This window comes from Loxodonta africana, chromosome 15 (genome assembly GCF_030014295.1).
Source record: "Loxodonta africana isolate mLoxAfr1 chromosome 15, mLoxAfr1.hap2, whole genome shotgun sequence".
NCBI lineage: Eukaryota > Metazoa > Chordata > Mammalia > Proboscidea > Elephantidae > Loxodonta > Loxodonta africana.
In genome coordinates, this window is record NC_087356.1 from 28,515,866 (window position 1) to 28,529,058 (window position 13,193).

The 13,193-nt window shown below is 41.3% G+C and overlaps 1 protein-coding gene across 6 annotated transcripts in view; it reads left to right on the plus strand.

The window, feature by feature from the left end:
- Nucleotides 1–13,193, plus strand: part of ALMS1 (ALMS1 centrosome and basal body associated protein) — a 186,013-nt gene that overhangs the window by 66,077 nt on the left and 106,743 nt on the right. For all 6 annotated transcript variants that reach the window (XM_023552780.2, XM_064268732.1, XM_023552778.2 and 3 more), the window contains 2 exons: nucleotides 172–6,723; nucleotides 8,796–8,929. In XM_023552780.2, the coding sequence (XP_023408548.2) occupies nucleotides 172–6,723; nucleotides 8,796–8,929 (6,686 nt within the window). The remainder of the gene's footprint in view (nucleotides 1–171; nucleotides 6,724–8,795; nucleotides 8,930–13,193) is intronic.

Genomic DNA, 13,193 nt, shown 5'->3' on the forward strand with positions numbered 1-13,193 from the left:
CTTAGGATTCATTTCTAGAAGGCAAAGGCCCAAGAGAGGGAATGCTTTTGTTTTTATGTTTTTCAGTAAAGTGGGAAGTGTTTCTTTTGAATTCAGAATAACAGCATTTATATATATATATATGCATATAAAAAATATATATGTATAATATTAACAAATCTTTTTCTTTAGGAGATACTACTGAGGGAAGCACAGATGGAATTACTCAAACCAACTTGAAATCAGGCAGTACTACCACTTCTGGAGACTCAGACATTAGATCTAATTTGTCCTTGCATACTGAGGCCTTGCCTCAGTTGATTGTAAGGTCCGCTCAACAGAAGACTCTTGGTCAGCATACTGATGTTTTCTACCCACAGACTTTGCAAGATAGTCCTCTAAGTGAACAGACTCTGGAAGTTTCAGCTGTACCTATACAGGCAAACCAAAGGACTGAAATACCAATAGTGCCTTTTAGTTCCCACTCATATGGAGAGAGGCCTAGTACTTTGTATCAGCAAGAGTTACCAGACAGTCATCTAAGTGAAGAAGCTCTGAAAGCTTTAACTACACCTGTACCAGCTGACCAGAATACTAAGATAGCAAGAGTAACCTTTAGTTCCTGCTCACATAGAGATAAGCCCAGTATAGTCTACAAACAGGCATTGTCAGACAGTGATCTAAGTGAAGAAGCTCTGATACTTTTAGCTGCTCCAGGACCAGGTGATCAGAAGACTGAGATACAAACAGTGCCCTCTAGTTCCTACTCACATAGGGAAAAGCCTAGTACTTTCTTTCATCAGGAGTTGTCAGGTAGTGATTTTACTGAAGAGTCCCTGAAAAGCTCAGCTGTTCCTGGACCACCTGACCAGAAGCCTGGCATACCAACAGTACTCTCTAGTTACGACTCACAAAAAGAGAAGCCCAGTACTTTTTACCAACAGGTGTTACCAGATAGCCATCTAACTGAAGAGGTTCTGAAAAAAAGTTCACCTGTTCCTGTACCAGCTGACCAAAAGACTGGGATACCAGCAGTGCTCTCTAGTTACTACTCACAAAGAGAGAAGCCCAGTACCTTTTACCATCAGGTATTACTCAATAGCCATCTAACTGAAGAGGCTCTGAAAAAGAGTCCACCTGTTCCTGGACAGGGTGACAAGAAGCCTGAGATACCAACAATGCTTTCTAGTTACAACTCACAAAGAGAGAAGCCCAGTACTTTTTACCAACAGGTATTACTAGATGGTCATCTAACTGAAGAGGTTCTGAAAAGTTTACCTGTTCCTGGACTAGCTGACCAGAAGACTGGAGTACCAACAGTGCCACTTAGTTACTACTCATATAGAGAGAGACCTGGTATTTTCTTCCAGCAGACATTACCAGATAGTCATTTAACTAAAGAGACTCCCAAAAGTTCAGCTGTTCCTGAAAGTTACAACCAAAACACTGGGATACCAAGAGTATCCCCTAGTTCCTACTCACATAGAGAGAAGCCTGGTACTTTCTACCAACAGGTGTTACCAGGTAGTCATCTAAGTGAAGAGGGCCTGAGAAATTCACCTGTTCCTGGCATACCACCTGGCCAGAAGCTTGGGATACAGACAGTGTCCTCTAGTTCCTACTCACAAAGAGAGAAGCCTGGTGTTTTATACCAACAGACATTGCCAAATAGTCATTTAAATGAACAGGCTCTGAAAGGCTCAGCTGGTCCTGGACAACCTAACCAGAAGTCTGGCATACCAACAGTACCCTCCAGGTCCCACTCACATGGAGAGAAGCCTGATACTTTCTACCAGCAGGTGTTACCAGATAGTCATCTAACTGAAGAGGCTCTGAGAAGTTCACCTGTTCCTGGCATACCAGCGACCCAGAAAACTGGGATACCAATAGTGTCCTCTGGTTCCTACCCACAGAGAGAGAAGCCTGGGATTTTCTACCAGCAGATATTACCAGATAGTCATCTAACTGAAGAGGCCCTGAGAAGTTCACCTGTTCCTGGGGTACCTGCTACCCAGAAAACTGGGATACCAATAGTGTCCTCTAGTTCCTACCCACAGAGAGAGAAGCCAGGTATTTTCTACCAACAGACATTACCAGATAGTCATCTAACTGAAGAGGGTCTGAAAGGGTCAGCTGTTGCTGGACAACCTGACCAGAAGTCTGACATACCAGCAGTACCCTCTAGGTCCTACTCACCTAGAGAGAAGCCTGATATTTTCTACCAGCAGACATTGCCAGATAGTCACCTAGCTGAAGAGGCTCTGAGAAGTTCACCTGTTCCTGGCATACCGGCTACCCAGAAAACTGGGATACCAACAGTGTCCTCTAGTTCCTACCCACAGAGAAAGAAGCCTGGGATATTCTTCCGAGAGACTTTGCCAGATAGTAAAATAACTGAAGAGGCTCTGAAAGGGTCATCTTGTCCTAGACAACCTGACCAGAAGTCTGGCATACCAACAGTACCCTCTAGTTCCTACTCCCCTAGAGAGAAGTCTGGTGCTTTCTACAAACGGGTGTTACCAGATGGTCATCTAACAGAACAGGCTCTGAGAAGTTCACCTGTTCCTGGCATACTGCCTGGCCAGAAGCTTGGGATACAAACAGTGTCCTCTGGTTCCTATTCACAAGGAGAGAAGCCCGGTGTTTTCTACCAACAGAGATTGCCAGATAGTCATTTAAATGAACAGGCTCTGAAAAGCTCAGCTGGTCCTAAAAGAGCTGAGCAGAAGTCTGGCATCCCAACATTACCCTTTAGTTCCCACTCACATGGAGAGAAGCCTGACACTGTCTACCAACAGACGTTACCAGGTAGTCATCTAACTGAAGAGGCTCTGAGAAGTTCACCTGTTCCTATCATACCAGCTACCCAGAAGACTGCAGTACCAACAGTGTCCTCTAGTTCCTACCCACAGAGAGAGAAGCCTGGGGTTTTCTACCAACAGACATTGCCAGATAGTCATATAACTGAGGAGACTCTGAAAGGTTCAGCTGGTCCTGGACGACCTGACCAGATGTCTGGCACACCAATAGCACCCTCTAGTTCCTACTCACCTAGAGAGAAGCCTGATACTTTCTACCAGCAGGTGTTACCAGATAGTCATCTAACTGAAGAGGCTCTGAGTTCACCTGTTCCTGTCATACCAGCTACCCAGAAAACTGGGATACCAACAGTGTCCTCTAGTTCCTACCCACAGAGGGAGAAGCCTGGTGTTTTCTACTTGCAGACGTTGCCAGATAGTCATCAAAACAAACAGGCCCTGAAAGGCTCAGCTGGTCATGGACCGTTTGACCAGAAATCTGGCATACCAACAGTACCCTCTAGTTCCCACTCACATGGAGAGAAGCCTGATACTTTCTACCAGCAGGTGTTACCAGATAGTCATCTAACTGAAGAGGCTCTGAGAAGTTCACCTGTTCCTGGCATTCCAGCTACCCAGAAAACTGGGATACCAACACTGTCCTCTAGTTTCAGCCCACAGAAAGAGGAACCTGGTGTTTTCTACCAACAGACATTGCCAGATAGTCATCTAACTGAAGAGGCTCTGAAAGGTCCAGCTGGTCCTGGACGACGTGACCAGAAGTCTGGCAAAGCAACAGTACCCTCTAGTTCCCACTCACATAGAGAGAATCCCAGTACTTTCTACCAGCAGGCACTACCAGATAGTCATCTAACTGAACAGGCTCTGGAAAGCTCACTTGTTCCTGGTATACCAGCTGACCAGAAGACTGGGATACCAAGAGTACCCTCTAGTTTCCACTCACATAGAGAGAAGCCTGATGTTTTCTACCAACAGGTGTTGCCAGATAGTCATCTAACTGAAGATGCCCTGCGAAGTTCACCTGTTCCTGTTATACCAGCTGACCAGAAGGCTGAGATACCAGTCCTGTCCTCTAGTTCCTACCCTCAGAGAGAGAAGCCTGGTGTGTTCTACCAACAGGTGTTGCCAAGTAGTCATCTAACTGAAGAGGCTCTGAGAAGTTCACCTGTTCCTGGCATACCAGCTGACCAGAAGGCTGAGATACCAGCACCGTCCTCTAGTTTCTACCCACAAAGAGAGAAGCCTGGTGTTTTCTACCAACAGGCGTTGCCAGATAGTCATATAACTGAAGAGACTCTGAAAATTTTACCTGTTTCTGGACCAGCTGACCAGAAGACTGGTATACCAACAGTACCCTCTAGTTCCTACTTAGACAGAGAGAAGCCTGGTACTTTCTACCAACAGGAGTTGCCAGATAGTCATCTAACTGAACTGGCTCTGAAAAGTTCACCTGTTCCTGGACCAACTGACCAAAAGACTGGGATAGAAACAGTTTCCTCTAGTTCCTATCCACAGAAAGAGAAGCCTGGTGTTTTCTACCAGCAGACGTTGACAGACAGTCATTTAACTGAGGAGGCTGTGAAAGTTTTAGCTCTTCCTGGGCCAGCTGCCCGGAAGACTGGGATACCAACAGTACCCTCTAGTTCTTACTCACATAAGGAGAAGCCCAGTACTCTCTCCCAACAGGAGTTGCCAGATCCTCATCATACAGATGAGCCTCTGAAAGTTTTAACTGTTCTTGAACCAGCTGATCAGAAGACTCAGATAGCAACAGTACTCTGTACTTCCTGTTCACATAAAGAGAAACCTGGTACTTCACACCAACAAACACTGCCAGATAGTCATCTAACTGAAGAGGGTCTGAAAGATTCACCTGTTCCTGGACCAGCTGACCAGAAGACTGGAATACCAATAGTACCCTCTAATTCTTACTCACATAGAGAGAAGTCTGGTGTATTTTACCAACAGGAGTTGTCAGTCAGTGATCTGACTGAAGAGACTCTGAAAGTTTTAGCTGTTCCTGGACCAGCTGACCAAAAGTCTGGGATATCAACTGTACCCTCTAGTCTTTACTCACAGAGAGAGGCACCTGGTATTTTCTACCAGCAGGTGTTGCCAGAAAGTCATCTTTCTGAAGGGTCTCTGAAAAGCTCGGATGTTCCTGGACCAGCTGACCAGCAAACTGGGATACCGACACTACTTTCTAGTTCTTTCTCACCTAAAGAGACGCCCGGTACTTTCTACCAACAGAATTTTCCAGATAGTCATCTAACTGAAGAAGCTCCAGAAGTTTCAACTGTCCCTGGACCAGCTGATCAGAAAACTGGGTTACTAATAACTCCCACTAGCTCCAGCTCACATAGAGTGAAGCGCAAGATCTCACCTATTACTGGATCGAATGACCAGAAGACTGAGTCACCAACAACTCCCACCAATTCCAACTCACACAGAGAGAAGCCCAAGATTTCAACTGTGATTGGACCAGATGACCAGAAGACTACATTTTTGACAGTTTTCTCTAGCTCCTATTCTCAAAGAATAAAGCCCAGTATTTTCTCTCAACAGGAGTTGCCAGATAGACATAAAACTGAAGATAATCTGAAGGTTTCAACTGTCCCTAAACCACCTGATGGGAATACTGGGATACCAATACCTCTTACTAGTTCCTATACACAGACAGAGATATCTGATTTTTTCTACCCATCGGAATTGTCAGACAGGCGTCTAACTGATGATATTCCGAAGGTTTCAACAATTCCTGGACCAGGTGACCAGAAAACTGTGTTACCAACAGTTCCTCCTAGTTCTGTTTCACACAGAGAAAAGCCTAGTATTTTTTCTGAAAAGGGTTTACCAGATAGACATGTAACTGAAGATATTCTGAAGGTCTCAAGTGCTCTTGGGCAAGTTGAACAGATTACCGTGTTACCAACAGCTCCCCCTGGTATTTACTTACATAGTGAAAAGCACAAAGTTGTTTCAGAACATGCCCAAAAGCTAGTAGATAATTTTAATTCCTCTGACCTCAGTGTTCGCTCAAAGAATATGCCTATAAATTCTCAGGTTGAGGATAGAGTTGTAATAAATAAGCCAGAAACTTTAGGTTTTAGAGATTTGGGCTCTGAGGAAACCAGGAATATTAATAGTGGTTCCAAAACTCTTAAAGAAATTCAGACACTTTTAATGGAGGCAGAAAAAATAGCACTGAGACGATGCAAGATTCCTGCTCCCCTTATCCCTTTCAGGGATGTTGGTGATATTTCATGTATGCAATCGAAGAAGGTGGTTTGCTTCAAAGAACCTGTCACAACTGATGAATGCAGTGGTAATTTGTGTCAGAAAGAGCCATTAGCAGAAGAAAACCCAAGCAACAGCTGCATACAGAAGGATATTAGCACACAGACAAATCTAAAATGCCAGAGAGGCATTGAAAATTGGGAGTTTATTAGTTCAACTACAGTTAGAAGTCCTCTACAGGAAGCAGAACACAAAGCCAGAGTAGCATCAGAGGAAACCCTTAAGCAATATGAAACAGCCAAATCTGTAACGAGGTCTGAACCTGAAGGGTGTAGTGGAACCATTGGGAATAAAATTGTTATCCCTGTGGTGACTATCGTAAAAAGTGATTCAAGTAGTGACACAAGTGATGGACATGGTTCCTGCTCATGGGACAGTAATTTACCAGAGTCTCTGGAGTCAGCGTCAGATGTTCTTCTAAACTTCTTCCCGGATGTTTCACCCAACGCTAGCATAACAGATAGCAGAGAGGAAGAGGGTGTGTCAGAGAGTGATGATGGTGGCAGCAGCAGTGTAGATTCACTGGCTGCACATGTGAAAAACCTCCTGCAATGTGAGTCCTCATTGAATCATGCTAAACAAATACTGAGAAATGCAGAGGAAGAGGAAAGTCGGGTACGAGCACAGGGTAAGAACCAATATTTTATAATAAAGGCAGTTTCCAGCTTATAAACATACTTTAATAATTTATTTAAAATTAAATGTTTGGAGCTCTAAATTAGTTTTCTTATAGAATTGTTCAAGTGATTACATTTTCGTCTAACAATGTAGAAAAAGCCCATTTAACCAATAATGTAGCTGTTGTATTAACAGTGCTAGTCTGAGTTTGCGGCCTAGAAGTAGGTTCTTTTTTTTTTTTTTTTAATTTATCGTGCTTTAAGTGATAGTTTACAAATCAAGTCAGTCTCTCATACAAAAACTTATACACACCTTGCTATGTACTCCTAGCTGCTCTCACCCTAGTGAGACAGCACACTCCTCCTCTCCACCCTGTATTCCCTATGTCCGTTCAGCCAGCTCCTGTCCCCTTCTGCCTTCTCATCTCGCCTCCAGACAGGAGTTGCCCACATAGTCTCATGTGTCTACTTGAGCCAAGAAGCGCACTCCTCATTGATACCATTTTCTGTCTTATTGTCCAGTCTAATCCCTGTCTGAAGAGTAGACCACAGGAATGGTTCCAGTCTTGGGCTAACAAAGGGTCTGGGGACCATGACCTCCAGGGTCCCTCTAGCCTCTGTCAAATCAATAAGTCTGGTCTTTTTATGAGAATTTGAGGTCTGCATCACATTGTACTCCTGCTCCATCAGGGATTCTATGTTGTATTCCCTGTCAGGGCAGTCATCAGTGGTAGCCAGGTACCATCTAGTTCTTCCAGTCTCAGGCTGATGTAGTGTTTGGTTTATATGGCCCTTTCTTTCTCTTGGGCTCATCTTTGCCTTATGTCTTTGGTGTTCTTCATTCTCCTTTGCTCCAGATGGGTTGAGATCAATTGACACATCCTAGATGGCGACTTGCTAGCTTTTAAGACCCCAGGTGGCACTCACCAAAGTGGGATGCAGAATGTTTTCTTAATACATTTTGTTATGCCAGTTGACCTAGATGTCCCCTGAAGCCATGGTCCCCAAACCCCCATCTCTGCTACTCTGGCCTTCAAAGCCTTCAATTTATTCAGGAAACTTCTTTGCTTTTCGTTTAGTTCAGTTGTGCTGACTTCTCCTGTACTGTGTGTTGTCTTTCCCTTCACCTAAAATAGCTCTTGTCTACTGTCTAATTAGTAAATACCCCTCTCCCTCACTTCCTACCCTCATAACCATCAGAGGATATTTTTAGAAGTAGGTTCTGATGTCTGAAGCAGAGTAAAGTTTCCAAGGTTCTGAAGCGCTCACGCTTCTCTAAGCCTCCTATTATAGTATTCTTATTTTGAGGCCACAATTTTCTTTGTGGTCTGATTTGTTCTGTGTCCTAAAATTATTTATATTTTTCCTTCCTCTTTTGTAATAAAATGCTCAAAGGTGATCGTAGACATTAAAAAAAAAAAACTAATCAAGATATCTCACACCAAAACTTGGGTTAGAGGTTTAAAAGAGGATACGTACTAACCCCATTAATCTCTAATAGTAGAATTCTATATTTAAAAAAAAAAAAAAAGCTGAAGACAACATGGGAAATGTATTGAGGGGAGGGAGGCAGGTAGAGGGACAACTCATAAGCAATTCAGTTCTACCTGGAAATCCTCCTTTGAGATTAATTGTCTATATTTTTTCTTCTGCCACTTACCATCGACGGCACTGGGGTACCACTTACCATATTTTGATTGTCATAAAAAACCAAGTTTTATTTGTTATTTTTAAATGTCTGCTCTTATCGAAGTGGTAGTAACTGTAGCAGGAGCTAAAGGGAGAGGCAAAGGGACTCTCGATTGGAAGAAAGGTTAGGATAAAGATGATTGCATATCACATTTCAAGTAGCCTCTTTGGACAACTCTCTGTAGAGTATGTTTAAAAAAAAGTTGGGCTTTTCACTGAAATGATCTCTTTCAACAGCATATGATAGTTTGTCATATAATCGAGAGCAAACACATTTTGATAAAGTTGTGTAGGCTTTATATAGGCCATGTTGATGATCTGTGCTCTTACAATCACTGACAAATGACCACGTTTGCATTATATTATCTCAGGTGTTTTTATGCTTTCTCTCCAGCCTGGAATCTGAAGTTTAATTTGGCTCATGAGTGTGGGTACTCCATTTCAGAATTAAATGAAGATGACAGGAGAAAAGTGGAAGAGATCAAGGCAAAGTTGTTTGGTCATGGGAGAACAAGTGACTCGTCCCAGGTAGGAGAGAAACCTGGAAACGTAAAGGGAAAACGTGAAAGAAAGGGTGGTGGAATTTGGATCTCTCACCCTTGGCATTGATGACTCCACTTGAGTCACTGGTAGTCTTTGGCTAAAGTGTTGGGAGCCTTAATTCTTCAAAAGTTAAGATTTAAGGATTAGATTCTCTTGCTTGATCCAAGACTCATCCATTGAGAAAAATTTATCTTCTTAGAAAAATAAGATTGGGTTTGCTTACCTTATCAGTAATGACACTGATATAAATGGCTTTCTTTTTTAATAGTACTTGTGTCCTTCTATTATGAACCGTTTCATGCATAAAAAAGAATATATATGAAACATGTACTTAAAGAGTTCAGAGAAATACAAATCATTCCTGTGTATCGATCACCCAGCTTAAGAAATAGAATGTTGCCAAATACCATTGAAGCCTTTGAGTACTCTTTCCCAGTCACATCTCCTTCCTGTCTTAACCTGTCATGTGTTGGTTTCCTTGCTCTTCAGCATGGTTTTGAGCTCTATATGGGATCAGAATGGTATATGTTCTTATGAGAATTGCTTTTTTCACATAATCTTTGCTTTTGAGATTCGTCCATGTGGATATAATAGTTTTAATTATTCCTTTTTATGGCTGTATGGTATTCCAGTGTATATCATAGTTTACCCATTCTGTGGATAGGGTATTTTGATTGTTAACAATTTTTTGCATCATGAACAGTAATAGCAATAATAATAACCATTTTATACAGTCGTGTTATGGATTACATGAGACAATGCCTATAAAATGCTTAGTAGAATATACGGTATCTAGTTGGTGCCTAATCAGTGGCAGTTGTTGTTGTTGTTGTTATTAATTCTGTAAATGTTGGTAGAGCTATCATATGCATTGACTTTATGGCCTGATTCATAGCAAGTTTCTTAGAAAATTATTCTTCCTACTTAAGTGATACAGCCTAATTATTTGGCTTATCTCAATTTTGGGAACATTTTAAAAAGTATAAATGAAACTGGATTTTAGGTTTTACATATATGCTTGTGAACAACAAAATTAATAAATCATAAAATGGAAAATGAGTTCTCCTAGCACCATTTGTTTAAAAGTACATATTTTTCCTCCAGTGATTGGAATTTCCTTGTTTTTTTTTTTTAAATCTTCATATGGTGATGTTTCTAGACTCCTCAGCAGATTGCTTTCCTTTGGGTAGACTCTAGTTTGTCTGTGTTCCTCTTAAACTATGGTATGCTGAATTAAACACAATACAACATGTGCTGTCTCACCAGAACGAAGTATATTGGTAGTTCTCTTTTTATTAATGTATTCTAAGATTCCTAATGGTCACATCATACTTTGCTTTTTTTTTTGTAAAATGTGAACCACTGCCAAGATCTCTATTCTCGATTCTTGTGCCCATGTAATACTCTTAAACTCTGCTGTATTTCTTCTTCTTGGTTTCACCTCAGTGTATTCAAGCCTATTGGAATGACTTTGAATCTCATTTTGGTCATATATTATGTTAAATATCTCTTCCAGCTTCGTATATTTGAAAAGTATTTTTATCCAAATTGTTGATAACCCATTGCTGTTGAGTCGATTCCAGCTCATAGTGACCCTGTAGGACAGAGTAGAGCTGCCCTATAGCATTTCTGGAAGCAGACTGCCACATCTTTCGTTTGTGAAATGGCTGGTGGGTTTGATCTGCTGACCCTTTGGTTAGCAGCCCAGCGCTTTAACCACTCACGACCAGGGTTCTTTCAAGTTAGTAATAAAATGTTTAATCAGACAGAGTTATAAACAAAAAACAAAACCTGTTGCCGCCGAGTCAATACAGATTCATAGTGACCCTAAAAGACATAGTAGAACTGCCCCATGGGTTTCCAAGCCTGTAATCTTTACCAAAGCAGACTGCCACATCTTTTTCCCATGGAGGAGCTGGTGGGTTCAAACAACCAATCTTTCAATTAGCACCGAGCTCTTAACTACTGCATCACCAAGGCTATCTTAGGGAGGGAAATCTAAAGCCTTTTGAACAAGGTTGTTTTAAGCACTAGGGTGAGTAATGCTTGAATCCATGCATAGAATTGATTATTGATGATCAATTTTTTCTATCCATGAGAGGAACAAAGAGAACCTTGTCCCCTGCATCATACCTTACACAAAATTAATTTGAGTTGGATCATAGACCTTAATGTGAAAGGTAAAATAACAAAGCTTCTTGGAGAAAATATAGAATCTCTTCATGATGTTTGAGGTAGGCAGATTCCTTAAATAGGACACAAAACAGCACTAACCATAAAAGAAAGAATTGATTGATTGCTATTTATTAACATTAAGGCACTATGAAAAGTGAAAAGGCCCTATGAACAGAGTGGAGGGTATTTGCAGTACAAACATTTGACAAAGGACATAAGTCCAGAACACATATAAAGAAGTACACAAATCAGCTCCCCCTCCCCAAAGACTTGAAATGGGTACTTAATAAATGAAATTATCCCAATGGCCAATAAGCGGTTTAAAATTTTAGCATTTTAAAATGTTCTCAGTGTCCTTATGCATTCGTGTAATGCAAATTAAACCAGAGTGAGACACTGCTTTACATCAGAATGGCTAAATTAAAAAGAGAACAATACTCAACATTGGGGAAGTTGTGGAGCAAGTGGGATATTCATGTCTTGCTGGTGGGAGGGTAAAGTGGTACAATACTCTGGAAAACTAATTTAGCATTATCTTCTAAAGGTAAGGAGTCCCTGGGTGGTACAAATAGTTAACACACTCTGCTGACGGAAAGGTTGAAGGTTCAGATCCACTCAGAGGCCCTTGGAAGAAAAGCCTGGCAATCTACTTCTGAAAATCAGCCATTGAAAACCCTGTGGAGCACAGTTCTATTCTGACACACATGGGGTTGCTGTGCATCATAATGAACTCAATGGGAGCTGGTGGTGGTGGAGTAAAGGTAAACATACACCTGCTCTATGACACGTCAGCTCTACTTCTAGGTGTGCACTCAAGAGAAGTCAGTGCATGTGTTATCTAAAGGACAGGAGAAAAATAATAATAGTAGTCTCAAACTGAAAACTTCCTGTATGTCCATCAAGAGTAGAATAGACAAATCAATTATGGTTTATTCATACAGTGGAATTCTGCATATCAGTAAAAAAGAACAAACTACTGCTGTCTTAATTGCATTGAAGGATTTCACACATTAAATATAGCAAATGAAGCCAGACACAAAAGTCATACTGAATGATTCCATTTATATGAAATTCAAAAACAAGCAAACTAATCAGTGGTGATAAAAGTAAGAACCATGATTCACTCTGCTGGGGCCGAGTGTGTGGTGTTGACTGAGAAGAGGCACAAGAGATCTTCTCAGGTATAGGAAAGGTTGTATGTCTGGATCTGGATGGCATATACATGGCTGTACCTTTATTGTTTTAGCTAGTGAGAGCAGGATTTTGTTAGGGTTTTTTGTCTGTGCCCTTTGTTCCCAGGTTGCTGGCTTCTTCAGCTCTAAGTTTGGGATATATGAGACCAAAGGAAAACTCAGAGATCTCACCACCATGTCATTCCTCAAGTTCCAGGTCCCAGGGTCCCTAGTTGGTCTACCTTCTTCTCTACACCTTTCAGAGTTTTCATAAGTTTGTTTTACATATAATGACCAGGAATTTTAGTTGTATTTAGCAGGAGGAATGAAGAAAAGTACATCTACTCCATCCTCCTGGAAGTAGCAGCTTAATTTAAGACATTTTTATTTAAAAATAAATGTGGTTATATCAACAAATAGAGTGCCAATTTATAATGATTTTATAAGTAAAATACAAAAACCATGAATATATTTATTGTAGTCAGTTTTGGGCACTGATCCGATGCCCCAGGAGGAGCTACTAGTTCTCCTACCTATTTTTAGGGGTAAAATATTAGCATATAGGCCAAACTTCTTAGGGGTAAAATATTAGCATATAGGCCAAACTTCTTAGGGGTAAAATATTAGCATATAGGCCAGACTTCTTAGGGGTAAAATATTAGCATATAGGCCAAACTTCTGTAACAACAAAAAAAAAGAGACCCAAGAATACCATGGCTCTAATAAGGTAGAACTTTTTTTCCCCCTTTGCCCTAGTCCAGGATAGGAAAGTGAGCTCTGTTCTTTGAGGCCACCCAAGGACCCAAGCTGGCTAGGCTGCTGAGCTGTCCTTATACATGGCTTCCGAGGTTGTTTTAAGCATTACCGTTTTCAGCTGGCAAGAGCAACGATGATGGTAATGG